The sequence below is a fragment of the Microtus pennsylvanicus genome, chromosome 1 (assembly GCF_037038515.1).
Source record: "Microtus pennsylvanicus isolate mMicPen1 chromosome 1, mMicPen1.hap1, whole genome shotgun sequence".
NCBI lineage: Eukaryota > Metazoa > Chordata > Mammalia > Rodentia > Cricetidae > Microtus > Microtus pennsylvanicus.
In genome coordinates, this window is record NC_134579.1 from 112,988,546 (window position 1) to 113,003,762 (window position 15,217).

The window sequence follows — 15,217 nt, forward strand, 5'->3', positions numbered from 1 at the left end:
TCCCCAGCGCTGGTATTGGGCATGTGCCACCTCTGTCAAGCTTTTTTCCTTTTTTTCTTTCTTTTTATTTTTATTTTATTTATTTATTTATTTATTTTGAATCAGGGTATCTACTCTAGTTCATGCTACCCTGGAAACGGACTCCCAGGCCTTGAATTTGACTTACTCCTTTCTTATTCTTTTGAGTACTGGGATTATAGGTGCTCGTCACTGTGTCTCTTTTTCTTTTTTCTTTAAAAAACAAAACATAAAACCTTACTGGGTAGGCGTGGTAGTTCATATTTGCAACCCCATCATTCAGGAGAATTCAGACTTGAGCGCAGAATGTGCAGGACCCTGCTTCAATATAAACAAATGAAAAAAAGCAATAAGGGGACTGGAGAGCGGGCATGGTGACACAAGCCTTTAATCCCAGTACCTGGGATCAGAGGCAGGCAGATCTCTGAGTTTGAGGCCTGCCTGTTCAACAGCCAGAGCTACACAGAAAAACTCTGTCACAGACAAACAAAAAGGCAGAGGTTGGGGGCTGGAGAGATGGTTCAGTATGCCTTCTGCTCTTCTAGGAAACCCAAGTTCAATTACTCACACCAATGTCAAAGGACTCAACTGCCTATAACTTAGATAAGCTCTAATGGCTCCCATGCTGCCTTCTGACCACCTCAGACACTGCAGCATCATGATTCACTGACACTATAAAGGCAGAACACCCATGCACATAGAAGTAAACATGAAATCTCAAAAAATTAATTGCATATTTATGTGTGCTCATACTTGTATAGTATTGTTATGAGGCACACACATGGCAGTCAGAGGACAACTCTGTTGCTTTTCTCCTTCCACTTCTATTTAGATTCTGGGACTCAAGCTCAGGTAGTGCCTACTCTGGAAGAGCCACCTCCCCGTCCATTTTATTTTTCTTAAATTTATTTAGGTACATCTGTCAATGAACCAGGAAATGTTTGGCTGTACTATAACCTCCCTTTTCTCATTATCTTAATCCTTATATTTATCTGTGTTATTTATGTTCCAGTTACTGTGTCTTCCACTAGTCAGACTTGAAGCAGACACTAGTGCTTCACTGACACAGCATCAACTGGAGGGTGAAACGGGACATTGCAGTGTCAGAAGTGTGTAGATAGTAACCAAGTGAGTAGGAAGGCCATTCTTGAGTATAGCTGAACTTGCAGGAGTAATTGTGACATGTCAGATTTGAAAAGGATAACTTAGCCCAGGGGATGTCCTAGGAAAAGGTCATAGAATTATTTTCCACTCGATACATGGCTAGACTTTGCAGATTGCTCATGTGTATGCATCTTTCTATACATATTTCTCCTTCCGTGTTTCCTAGGCGTGGCAATTGTAAAAAAGCAAGTTTAGGATTGGTATGTGAGATAGGTCTCCGTTGCCGCACATACTATGTGTTATGTGGCTCAGTTCTGAGCGTCTGGACAAAAGTGGAGGGAGTTCTGGCCTCTGTCAGTGGCACGAATGTGAAAATGCAGATAGTGCGGCTAAGAACAGAAGATGGACAGCGGATTGTAGGTAAGCTTTTTTGTTTTGGTTGTAGGGGGCAAATCAGATCCACTAACACCCTGCTAGCCTGATTTTTGTCTTCAAACTCATGTGTCTGAATCACCCACTGCCACTCCCTCAGGTGCTGGAATCACAGGCAGGTTCCACCATAGCCAGTCATACTTGAGCCTTGTAGTGGACGCTGTGATCTGGCAGTAGTTGTCTCTGGCACTGCTCTCAACTTCTCTTGCCCATTATTCTCTGCCACTCTCTGCCCTGGAGATGACATACCCTCTTTCCCAGGGTGATGCATTCAGCCAGGCTGAGACTGTGCAGCTTCAGGCACAGCACAGTGGTGAGCTTTGAGTCCTGCAGAAGCTGGGGCAGCAGGCTGGGTCAGAGCACTGTGGTCAGCTATAGATGTTCTACAAGTGCACTTGTTGGTACACTGTTCCTACTGACCACCTCTCTGTGTAGTGGGAAGACTACTTCCCAGTTAGTGAACTTTTTTCCACTCAGGTAGTTGTGGTTGTAAGTTTCACATAAATGAGTTTCCAGTTGCTTGTTTTTTAAAAAAGAAAAAGCACACTTAACTGCTACATTGAATTCAGATTTCCCACAGAGTAGAACTGGGATTCCCTTAGCTAGTACCTGTGCCTCCACTTTCCCTTGTACTGTTCTGTGTCCATCTCTACCTTTCTCGCTGATTAGGGTGTACACTTTCACCCTTTGTCTTTGAGTCATTTTGCACCTTACTGAGTGGAAGAAGGCATGGTGTTTATAGGGCTGATGAAGCTGTGCAGTGGTAGATGGGAAAGTGGTGTGCTGCATACTTCATCAGGAAATGGTGTTACACTGGGAGCGTGCCTGCTTGCATGTGTGCATCTGGAAGCCTCTTAGGAAACAGCTTGAGTCCAGTGTGCGCATGTGTGCACATCTGGGGGTCTCTTGGGAACAGCTTGAGTCCAGTGTTTCACCTATGTGGTTTCTGGGGGAGGCTGGTTTGCAGGCCTCTGTTCAGGTGTACTATACAGTGGTTTCTGCTGGACTCTACTTCATAGATTCTTCTTGCTAATTACAGGTTTGATCATTCCAGCAAATTGTGTGTCTCCTCTTGTAAATCTCCTGTCAACTTCAGACCAGTCTCAGCAGCTGGCGGTCCAACAAAAACAGCTGTGGCAGCAGCATCACCCACAGAGCATCACCAACTTGAGCAACTCGTAAAGAACAGCAGCTTCCACATGGTGTTGAATGCTGTGAGAGCATACCACTTGCATAAAAATCAGGGACAGTTTCCAAAGAATTCTATCTTTTTTTTTTCAGTTGTGCTCTCTAGTTAATTTGGGGTGGGGGCGGGTTAAGGACAAACCTGGAATAGGCAGCAACGCTGACAGCAAGCAGAGTGGAGGGTACATGTGTCTTTCCTCTTGCTTCCTTGGGGCTGCCTGTGCGCTTTTACTTTGGATGAGCAGAGTGGATGTGTGTGTATGTATGCGTGCGTGCGCGCGTGTGCGTATGTGTCAGTCTGTCTGTGAGTTAATGCTACAAGACCACATTTGGTTGAAAATGCTTGGAACTTCCCAAACTGGCTTTACTCTTCCTTTCTACAGTGCTCAGGGTTAACACAGTATATCCTTGTCATTACTGTGGGAGTTCCCCAGATGCATGTGTTCCAAGTCTCTAAATACAGAATATATATATTGGTTTCTTTTCCAACTTAAACAATGTTTCCTACAGCATGAAGTGAAGGGTTACGTGCCATGCATTCAGGTTCTTTTGTAGCTTTTGTTGACAGTGCATGTCTTTGAAAGCATGTGTAATCACGATTACCACAGAAGTCACATGGAGAGAAGCGTTGAAGATGTACAGCATTGGGTATTGCATTTCTAGTGTTTACCTGGGTGTTGCTTCTAACCCTCAGTCCTGCCCACTCCTCCCTGTCCCAGGTTTCTTGTCAAAGTAGTAAGTACATACCTTTTTTTGTGATAAAACTCTTTAAAATTTTATTTTAATGTATTAATAGTATTCCTAATTTGTGCTGCAAAATGGCTATGAGCCTTTTCGTAAGTTATGTTTTCCTTAACTTAAACATCGTTTTAGGAAGGAGTATGATTGGCTTCCATCCTGCACACAATCTTTTTTACTTCATTATCTGAATCTGCTTGGTCATTCAAACCGGAAACCGTACTTGAGTTGTAAACTAGACAGTGAGAAAACACTTGGCTTCTGCTGTATGTTGTTGTTGTTGTTACCCAGTAACTTGAATATTGTTTAATGTGCTGTAAGACATTGTAGAGATTATCTCCAGCTGTTAAAAATGGTAATGTACAAATGTGAATAGACACTTATCTACAACATGGGTAAGTTTGTTTCGCCTATAATAGATGTTTATAAAAAACAGTGAGGGGACAGTTGGTCTTTTTGTTTTTATTTTCCCAGCCTCCCCTTCCCCCATTTTTTTCTACCCTTTTTTTGCTTGCACAGGTTGCACTATTGAAAAGTTGAGATTGTATAAATCTGGTTAAAAACTACAAGATATCAAAATCTTGTAGATGTTGAATAAAAAAGTTATTGTACTAATGAAGTGGACTCTTGTTTAGGCCCTCACTGGGGACTCCAGGCATAGATAGCAGGGCTCTGTAGAACTCGGTGTGGCCTTAGCCTTCCAAGGTAGCCTTAGAGTCTGACTGAAGCCCCTTCCTGAAATCTGAAGTGATCTTTAGGACGGTAAATGATGGTACTTTTGAAAGTTTTTCAAATTGAATTGTTCTCTTTGTAACTTTTTAAACTTCTCAAAAAATTGGGTGAGGTGTGTGTAGTGACAGAAATCTGATGGAGCGCTTGGGGCTCTCATTCTCTCCAGTTTCTTTGGTTAAGTTTACCGTGACATTGTTTCAGATTTATTTATTCTTAGTGCCTCAAAGAACAAATGGACTGGTTTCTGTTCTTGGGCACATTTTGCCCAGTGGATGCAACTTTTATCCTCATTCCATGTATCTCAGGCAGTGATCTCATGAGCATCAAGCAGTATCCCTTTGTGCCCTAGATTCAGCTGGCCACCCAGAGTAGAATTGTGTCCCTTTCACAGACTCTTAGCTCTTGTTTCTGAACTGGTGGACCATTCTGCTTTCTTTGGCATATTAAGATAAAAGCCAAGGAAGGACTTCGTAACTTTCTTCACTTTTTCCGTGTGACCAAATTGTAGAGGATGGGAAAGATGCTGTGTTGTAGGCTGTTGATAGCAGCGCCTCACACGTGCAGGTGGCTGTTTGGTGGGTCCTGACTTTTCTGGTGCTTTCAGAGCGGCACCTACCGGATTTCTCTAGCATAGGGTTAGTGAACACCTCACCCAGTGATGTCACTATGACGTGCTCTTGAAGCAGCCAAGTCTTGGTAAGGGGTCTGTGTTCTGTTCATCATTGTTGTTGTTTAGTAAGAAAAGACCCACAAATACTAGGTATCTAAGGGCCCTTTCAAAGCACTGAAAAAGCAAGTGGTGTGGGAGAGCGGAAGCGAAGTCACCTCTGCCCACTGCAGTGTTTGTGACACCTGGGGTTGGTGCCCAACCCCTCTGGAAGGGAGCAAGCATGTGCTGTCTGCACCATGCCCCTACAAAATCATTACGTCTGTTTCAGTCACCAGAAAAGCTCCAGCATTCAAGGGTTTCTTGTGTCAAAATTCAAGTCTTTTCAGCCACTGTCATATAAAGTGGGTCCAGTCTCCCACAGGGTCTGAATATCACGTCTGTGTCCAGGGGCCTCTGATGCCTTTTCTCCCACTTAAGCAATAGAGCTCTGAGCAGCAGATCCTATCGTTGACCACCAGTGTTTTCAGAGTTTACACTCCCCATCATGCTGAAAATCACTCCCAGGTTCCATGCTGCTCAGGTATTCTTGCTAGAGAGGTCATGGCTCCTTCCCCTAGCAACCTCTGTGCCACAAGCTTGCCCTCTTTGTGGTCAAGTCAGAGAGCTGTAGGTGCAGAGTCAGAGAAGTATTAAAGTGTTTATATGAACACAGTTATCAGAAGCTAAGCAGGTTGAGCAGTTCTCTCTTTTTGCTACTAAAGTGCAGACCTGCTTTCGGTGTCTGCTTTTTCCTGTGTGTATAGATTAGCAAAGACTTGTATCCAAAGCACTGTAGTAGCTGTAGTGTGTACATACATGTATTTATTCTTACTCAGCACTTAAACCTTTTTGAGTTGCAACAATAAACCTTGTAATTTGCTTTGTCTATGGAGAGAAAAGTTGTAGATTACCAAACTCCGGAGGAGCTAAGTATTTTAGAGCCACAGTTTTGGCTATGTCTCTGGGACATTTATTTGCTAATCTCCATACCATGTTATTAGAATAACTTCTGAGAAACCAGAGAAGGGGAACAAGGACACACCATGGAACTGTCCTCCACTTCCCATATTAGCACAGGGCCCCTGTGGCTCACTTCTGAAAGCAGGTAGAACATTCTTGTCCCGTGAGACTTTGTCCAGGAATCCTGGTTTTATAAAGGGATCTTTATGGGCTCTGGCACTCCCTAGGAATAGTGTCCCAGAAAAGCTGCTCATAAGCCACACAGTGAATGTGTGGAGGCATACTCATGGCAAAAGAAGCTGTGATGGTGTTAGCGTCCTTCCTATGTGTGTGAACTCTGGTGAACAGCATACACATACACACACCACATAGGTGCTTTGGCACACATCTTCCCTGTCATGGCTGCAGCGGCTAAGACAAAAACCATTTGCAAGAAAATCTCTCACAAGACTAGCCATCTAAGGCAAATGGGTCCTGTAAGTAAGAGAAACATGGAGATGCAGCTTGACTAGGTGGCAGTTTTTCTGAGTGCCCACCCTCTGTTGTATGCTGTACTTATATATGTACATATGAGTGTATAGAGAAGCGGAGTTCTTCTACATTTCAAGTGTAAATCTTGTAAATCGGGGCCCCATTCACTCGTTCTTGCACCCCCTCTTTTTTCCCTCCTATTTATTCTTTTCTGGACCCCCATATGGGGCATCTTAGTGCTTTTTTTTTCCAATGTAGGAAACTGTGGAAAGCTCAGCTGAGTCAGTAGTTGTTTTTAGAGTTCAGCTTTGCCTCGTGGCTGTAGACGTCCAGTTGCCCACACATCTGGCTGTGCTGTCTTGGGCTGTACCTAAGTGCCACTCTTGATCTTGTCACTGTGTGACTGGTTGTGCTTTTTGTTCTCTAGAAGCTGTAGTGAGCCTGCTCCTTTCCTATTTAAGAAAGAAAGCAAAACCATTGCTTCTCTAGACCACCCTTCAGCTCCTTAGCAGCTTGTCTGACTCCTGCCTTTATTGAGGCTTGCTCCAGTGGTTTGTGGCCTGGCTACAGGCTTCCTATGTATAAGAAGTTGGATTTCTGTGACAAGCAGATGACTTTATGGCAAACACCAGTAATCTGATTTTTATATAGCTGGTCACAAATGTTTCTAGCGGTCAGATGAGCTTAGTACATGACAGATGACCTCAGAAAACAGTTGTAATCCCTTCAACAACAGCCTTCAGCATATATGACAGGTCCGTGTTAGAGTCTCACCCCTGCCAGGAAAAGCTGTAAGCAGAGGAGCTGAGCTTTGTGGGGTTGGTGCTGGTACTGAAGGTGCAGTGGGGTCCTGGAGATGGTGCTGACCTTCACCTAGGGGGCAGGAGTGGTTTTATTTACAGACCTTTGTACCCTCAAAAAATGTCCTCTGTAATTTCTCAGGAAAGATTTCAGTGAATATTCAGCTTGGTAGACTTGATGACACTTTGAAAATTGCCTACATTTGGCTGAGTATTTGGAACTTAGTTGTCGTGATTGAAGATCTGTCAAAGTGCTCCAGCAGGAATTACCCCCTTACCCTATTTCCCTTTCTTTGGTGCCTGAGACATAGTTGACCTGTGTCCTGCAGCAGCAGCCAGCCATGTGCAAGGGATATATCAGGGTATAGTTAGAAGCTGTACAGCAAACAGTTAGCTGTGAGATACACAGTGTGGAGAAAGAAGAGGTGGCGGCTGCCCTTTGGGGTTTTTTGCACTTCAGGCCGCCTTGGCTGAGGAACAGCATGGAAATCCCTTGGGGAGAGCTAATCTGGCCTTTCTGCTTCTGGCTCTCTATCCCAGACCCCACCCTAAGCACCGTGTAAACCAGTGCAGACAGATGCATACGGAGGACATTGACTGGCGCTCAGGAGGGTAAAGAAACCTGAGCCGCTTCTGGCTTACTTGATGAGATGAGGGAGCCCATTTTCTTTTTTTAACATAGCACAGTGCAGCTTCACCACTCTAAAAAAAATCAACCCTGTTCATAGTTTTTACTGAATTTGCAAACTACTATTACTGCTTCTCAATAACCACTTCTATCATCAACCATGCGGGGTGGGAGAGGTGTGCTGTGTCTGCAATAAAACTTGTGCCAGCTTCTACCTCCTTACGCAAAGGGTATTTTAAATGTAGGCGCTGGTCTTCCTCATCTGACACCGTGCGTCTGGGAACATCTGAAGGAGTCCAAAGACCTGAAACAGAGAAGGATGTAAACTCTTGGGTGGCTTCTGTTGTCCTCAAATTCTCTCTTGTATTGCTGCTCTGCACAGGAGTGTCCATCTGAATGAAGGCTAAATGCTGTTCCCATGATGCCACACTGCTGCCTTCAGCCTCTCCTGGAAACCTGTTCCCGAGTGTCCAGACCGAGTGCTGCCGTCATTTTTATATGTAACTTTCAAATTCAGTCTCATGCAATACAAGTGTATCGGCTTCGCTGATCAGGGTTCATTCACCCTGACTAGAAACACTCAATCTTCACACTGAAAGAACTCTGTATTTAGGTTTTGGTTGTGGTTTTGGTTTTCATTTTTGTTTGGATTTCGTTTTCTGTTTTTGTAAAATTCTTAAATAAAATTAAACAATTAAATATGCTTTTCTTTCTGGTGTTGTGTGGTTTCGGGGTACCTGTTGCACTGTGTTATTAACCTCATTCACCTCATTGTCTGTTGTCCCTTGACAAGAGTTTTTTTTTTTAATAGTTATTTATTTATTATGTATACAATATTCTGTCTACATGCATGCCTGAAGGCCAGAAGAGGGCGCCAGACCTCTTTACAGATGGTTGTGAGCTACCATGTGGTTGCTGGGAATTGAACTCAGGACCTTTGGAAGAGCAGGCAATGCTCTTAAACCACTGAGCCATCTCTCCAGCCCACCCCCCTTTTTTTTTTTAACAGAACTTGCCTCAAGTTTATTTGTAAAAACAGCATAAGGTCCTGAACATCTGCAAATACTGTGTAGGTGTTCACACCAGTCCATCTGTCTTCACACTGGTTGACTGCAACCTTTTTTATGGGGCTTTCACAGGGCCTTGGGCACCTTTAGGAACCTGAGCTGCAGCTGAGGCCTCTGCCTTGGCTTAAACCTTGGGCTTTGTTTTTTGGAGCCTACAACCCCTGGCCATGTAGCTTCTAATCCGCTTCCCAAGCTTGGGGTGAGCAATTAAAGCCAGACGGGTGAGTTTGCGGGTGGGGCCCTTTGGCACCTTGGGCTTCACCAGGGCCTTGATGGCTTTCGCACGTGCACTCATGGCCTTTGCATTATTTGCATCTTCTTCAGGCCTTTCTTGTGCTTCTTGGCAAAGCGCATGTTCCTCAGGAACTTGGGGTCAACCCCCTTGAGAGATTCGTATCTTTGTGACCGGGGTTTCTTGATGCCGTTTCTGTGCCATTTCCGGGACTGGTTGTGTGTGGTGTGGTTCTTGGACTTGGCCATGGCTGGACGGTAATCGGCGGCTCCCTTGACAAGAGTTTTTATGTTGGCACTTTGAAAAGGTTAGGTGATAGAATACTTGCCTAGCGTGTGCAAAAAGGCCTGTAACCACAGAGGCTAAATCATGGAGGGCACTATAAGGTGGGTATTGACTTGCCTGTGTGCTATTATTGGTTGAATCCGTAAGGCCTGGCTTTGACACTGGCTGCAAAGGCACAGGCAGACAGCAGCCACAAGAGGTTGGGGCTTCAGTGCTCAGTGGTTAGACTGCACCCCAGAGCCGTCAGTCTGAGTCTAAGCAGGGAATGTGGATAATGAAACACTGTCTGTGGAGCTGGAGCCAGTGCTCAGTGCTCTCTAGGTTGTCTACTTGGTCAGAACTGTAGTTTTCAGGTGAGCTTTCTCTGTTCATAAGAGATGAAATTCTCTTCAGAGTCTAATTTTTATGAAATTGGTACCTGAAATAGTTACATAGAAAATGTTTAAACAATTGGGGACTCTTTGCTGTTCCCAGTTTGGGGTAGCTCATGGGTAGGGGCAGTTTGCAACAAGACCTTGTAGGAATTAATTAATGAGGTTGATTCGGTAAGCCTGGGCTGTGACACTGGCTGCAAAGGCACAGTGTCCACAGGAAGACCTCAGGAATACGCACTGAGGGTCCTGGAAAGAGACCAGTGAGCTGCCATGGGAGAGCAGAATGGGATGCTAGTACATGGGACAGAAGGGACTGGGGACCATGCACATGAATGTTAGAGAATTGGGAGTGAGAGTGGTTTCGTGTGCCAGTGGGTCACTTGTGCTCTCTGTGTGTGTCTGTGTGTTACCCATCTCAGCATTTTAAAGTCCTCATAACAAGTTCAAGTTCCTTGCCCTCAGCTTACAGATGAGGCGGGCACAGAGGTCAGAGACCTACAAGTTTCAGTGCCTACTTAAGTCAAATGTTGAATCCTGCCATTCATCCCCTCTGCCAAGAGTGGAAGGGAGAAGAAACTTGGAGCCAAGGGTAGATTTTTTTTAAATTATTTTTTAAGATTTATTCTAGGAGTTAAGAGATGGCTCAGCAGTTAAGAGCACTGACTACTCTTACAGAGGTGCTGAGTTCAATTCCCACGAACCACATAGTGACCGACAGCCATCCCTAGTGAGATCTGGTGCCTTATTCTGACGTGCAGGGAAACAGAACACTATTTATAATAATTAAATCTTTTAAATAAAAGATTTATTCTGGGGGTTGGAGAGATGGCTCGGTGGTTAAGAGCACTGGCTGCTACTCGGGTTCAATTCCTAGGACCCACATAGCAGCTCAGAGCTGTCTGTAACTCTAGTGCCAGGGTATCTGATGCCCTCAGGCAGACTTGCATGCAGGTAAAACACCAATTTTCATAAGGATATATATTTTTTTACTCGTTTGAATGTATGCATGCATCCATATAAGTACCCATAGGCTAGAAAAGGGTGTCAGAGCCCAGGGAGCTGGTGTTGGTGCCAGTTCACTAGAAGAGCAGGAAGCATTGGCTCTTGCTTGTCCTCCCTCCCTCCCTCCCTCTCTTTCTCTCTTTCCTCCTCCTTTCCTCCCTCCCTCTCTCGCTCCCTCCAGCCACCTCACAGGCAGGGTTTTAGAGTCTAGGTAGATTATAGGCAAAACCTATATTCCCAGCACTCAAAAGGTTTAGGAGAATTGCTGAGGTTTCAAGGCCAGCCTGAGCCAAATAGTATAACCCTGTCCTCTGAAGCCAATGTTTTAAAGCATGGCTTTTCTGAAAGGGGCGGGGGGGGGGGGTGTGCACACAATCTGGGTGCAGTGGTACAGGCTGGCTGTAATCGCAGTACTCCAGAGGGAAGGCTGAATTAGAGGGCAGCTTGGGCTGTATGTGTAACTTGAAATGTGTGAGAATTTAAAATTTCTACATGTTGTGATGTGTTTAGGGAAATTTAATCTGGCACATACATGTCACAGCATTAATTGAACATGGCAAAAGGAATATTAAATTTTTTACTCAAAACTTTAATGTGAGTTTGAAGACAAAAATTCTAATGTTGCCCATACCTTTAATTCCACAGAAGAAGGTGAATCTCAGTGAGTTTCAGGCCAGCCTGGTCTACTTAGCTAGTTTCATGCCACCAAGGGCTACTAATGAGACTGTCCGTTCTTAGTAAAGCCAAGGATGGCCTATCAGATAAAGGTGCATGCCACTGAGTCCCCAGAAAATCATCCTCATGTGCACACAAAACAAATGATAATGAATTTTTAAACAGTTTAAAATGTGATGCTGGAGAGATTGATTGAGGCCAAGAACACTGGTTGCTCTTGCGAAGGACTTGAGTTTGCTTCCAAGCCACCCACATGGCAGCTCACAGCCACTTCTGTTCCAGGGGACCCAATACTCTCCTCTGACCTGAGTCACCAAGCGTGTACTGGCACACTTACACACTTGCAAGCAAAACACAAGTAGTAAAGTTTTTTTTATCTTTTGGGGTTTTTTTTGTTGTTGTTGTTTGTTTTTTGTTTTTTGTTTTTTTTTTGCTGCGTAGCCTGTCATGGAAATTGCTCAGTAGACCAGGCTGGCATCGAACTCACCGATCCACCTGCCTCTGCTTCCCGAGTGCTGGGATTAAAGTCGTAAGCCACCACTGTCCAGCATAAAATAAATCTTTGAAAAAAAATTTATTAATTTATTATATCTATGCCTGCCTGCACACCAGATCTCATAGATGGTTGTGAGCCACCATGTGGTTGCTGGGAATTGAACTCAGGACCTCTGGAAGAACAGCCAGTACTCTTAACCTCAGCCATCTCTCCAGCCTGGGGTTGGGGGGACTTTTAAGAAAAGTTAAAAAGTGGGGACAGTGAGATGGGCAGCAGAGAAAGTGACTGCCAGTCTTGACAGCCTGAGTTCAATTCTGAGCTCTGTAACAGTGAAGAGAGTCTGCTTCATCCACTCCCTTCATACAGTAAGTTTTTTTTAAACCCAGGCAGTGGTGGCACATGCCTTTCTTCCCAGCACTCAAGAGGCAGATGTCATGGCCACCCTCGACCCGCACGGATGACGTGACACCCGGAGCTCTTCTCACTGCAGTTTTATTCAGGACTTTATTCACAGTAATCTTTCTCCTTCTCTCTCTCTCTTTCCCTCTCTCTCCGGGCAAACCTCTCCCAGCCCTTAAGTAGGCATGGGCTGCCAACCCCGAACTGCCAGGTGGGCACTGCCCATAGGTTCACGCATATGCAGGCAGCTGATAATCATTGCGTGATCATAGCATAGGTCAGGCCTTAGCCATCTCAGGAGTTGATTATACATCTCCATCAGGTGTGACACCACGCAGCTCGCTACAGGCAGAGGCAGGTGGATCTATCTTTATGAGTTCAAGGCAATTTGGTCTACAAAGTGAGTTTCGGGATAGCCAGGACTGTTTCACAGAGAAACCCTGTGTCAAAACCAAAAAGGAAAAAAAATTCTTTTCTTGAGGTTTCTTTGTAGCTTTGGAGCCTGTCCTGGAACTCACACTGTAGACCAGGTTGGCCTTGAACGCACAGAGATCCGCCTGCCTCTGCCTCCCACGTGCTGAGATTAAAGGTGTGCACCACCACTGCCTGGCTAAGTTTTTTTTTTAATGTAGCTAATAAATTTGATACCTTAATCCATGCCAAAAAGGAGGAGGAATAATTGTCCCTGGATTCTCGCCTCCCAGCCCAGTTGCTTGCAGAGCTTCTTGCTGTGCTTAGGAAAGCAAACTGTTCCTCTCTCTCTGTTTTATAAGCATGTTTCTTTCGCCCAATACTTTGAGCGTCACTGTTTTGCAGAAGCTTCCCCTGCCCACCGTTTGGCTAAATGACATGGCTTTCTGTGTACATCGTGTGTATTGACAGCTTGCCTACTTGGGGGGGTTTCCTTCAAATTTTAATAAAATTGACCTTGAACTTCCTTTGAAGAAGAATAGTAGCAGTTACACACAAGTGATTTCCAGCATTTGAGAGGTCAAACCAGGAAGCTCTCCAGTTGGAATTTAGCATGGGCTACATAGCGAATTCAAAGCTAGCCTAAACTACATAAAAACAATCCCTGTCTTTAAAAAGGAAAGAAAGAAAGGCTGAGTATCTCAGTGGTTGAGTGCAGCTTAGCATATTTGAAGCCTTTGGCTCAGCCCCTAGTACCACTAAAAAGATAAGAATGATAATTACTTGAACTTTTATTAAAATAACTAGCCTAATCTTCATATTGAGCTTTCTCCATTTTTGTGTTTGCGCCAACTTGTTTACTTTGACCTAACCTCTTTTAGTATTGTTTGTGTTCCCCACATGGATTTTCTGCCTCACTTGGGGTGCCCTGGTCTAAGTAGTACTGTTACCGATTCTAATCATTCTTGGTGATAGTGGCCAACCTGGTGATTGTGGGTTGTTCAACAGCGTGCCTCGTCTCACTGCCATATCTCAGGTGTGACACGCTTCTTCAGCCTCAATGGTTTGCCCATAATATCTACAGACATGACCAGATGTCCTCTGAGGGACAAGATCACCCTTGCTTATGAGCCACTGCCTAGAAGCAAGAGAGAGAGAGTGTGTGTGGTGTGTGCCAGCACTAGAGGGTGTGCATTCACAGAGGACAAACCTGAATAAAGGGCACCACCCCTGAGAGACAAAATAAAACAAATGTTCTCTGCTGAAGGTTGGAATGTGTACAATACGATTTCCATAAGTATGAATATTTATCAGCTAGTCATTTGAGAGCATGATGTAAAGAAGCCATCTGTGGAGGCCTTTATGGAGATAGAAGCTAAAAGAAATGTGCAAAATACTTATTTTTAGAGTCCAATTCTCCTCTGACAGCTGCCCACTCGGGGTGGTGAGTGCTCTCTAGGTTAGGAGAAGTGACAGCCCACCATTGGCCCCAAAAAGGCCAGTAAGTTATAGAGTGGTGTTAAATATCAACCAAGATAAGATGGCTGGCTAGGGGAGTCTTCCATGAGTCCTGAATATTGAATTTATTTTTTTGATTGGGTGTTTCTGTTGGGGGGGGCACATGGTGAGAGGTTTGTGGAAGTCAGAAGTTGGCAATGGGTCTTCTCCATTGTTTTCCACCTCTGTGTGAAGGCAGAGTCCCTCACTGAAGCCAGCTGGCCCTGAGATCCCCTCTACTCCCATGTGCTAGGATTGCAGGAAAGTGTCTCACCCACACAGCATTTTTGAGTGGATCTTGGGAATTCAAATACTGGCCCTCAGCCTTGCACACAAGCATGTTTCCATGGAGTCGTCCTCCAGCCCTTATTCTTGATAGACAAGAAGCTGGTGAGAACACCCGGGAAAGAGGCTACTCTTCAGGCTCCTGTGGTCAAACCCTTGTCCCCCTGGCCATGCTGACGTTCCACTTTCTACAGTTCTGAGGGAACTTCAGAAGGTAGGGTTTGATGTGATAGAGAAATGCCCTATCCATTCCCTGGTCACCTTTGGTTCCAGGTAAGGTTGAAGTGTGTGCCGTGAGTCATCAGAGAAACCCACAATAGGATAATTAGTTATAGGAAGTCAGGAACTACTCGCAAATTATTGCTGGGATGGAGAGACACTCTAGCTAGGAGTACTGGAGTACTGGCTGCTCTTCCAGAGAGCCTTCGTTGGGTTCCCGGCACCCACATTTGGTGACTCACAAGTGCCTTTTTTTAAAATGTTTTTTTAATATTTACTTATTATGTATACAATATTCTGTCTGTGTGTGTGCCTGCAGGCCAGAAGAGGGCACCAGATCTCATTACAGATGGTTGTGAGCCACCATGTGGTTGCTGGGAATTGAACTCAGGACCTTAGGAAGAGCAGGCAATGCTCTTAACCTCTGATCCATCTCTCCAGCCCCTCACAAGTGCCTTTAAGTCCAGCTTCAGGACTGACAGTGCCTCTGGCCTCTGAGTAGCCTGTACTCTATATGGTGCACCCAGATGCACACCGTTCATTTCATTAAAAATAAGT

At 44.8% G+C, this 15,217-nt stretch overlaps 1 protein-coding gene across 10 annotated transcripts in view; it reads left to right on the forward strand.

The window, feature by feature from the left end:
- The window catches only part of Sbno1 (strawberry notch homolog 1), a 57,319-nt gene extending 49,222 nt beyond the window's left edge, over positions 1-8,097 (forward strand). For 9 of the 10 annotated variants that reach the window (XM_075978923.1, XM_075978898.1, XM_075978916.1 and 6 more), the window contains 2 exons: positions 1,349-1,542; positions 2,594-4,096. In XM_075978923.1, the coding sequence (XP_075835038.1) occupies positions 1,349-1,542; positions 2,594-2,736 (337 nt within the window). In that variant the 3' untranslated portion in view covers positions 2,737-4,096. Of the gene's footprint in view, positions 1-1,348; positions 1,543-2,593; positions 4,097-7,962 lie in introns of those variants that run through there. The other variant, XM_075978903.1, reaches the window with a different exon arrangement.
- Positions 8,098-15,217: the final 7,120 nt, after the last annotated feature.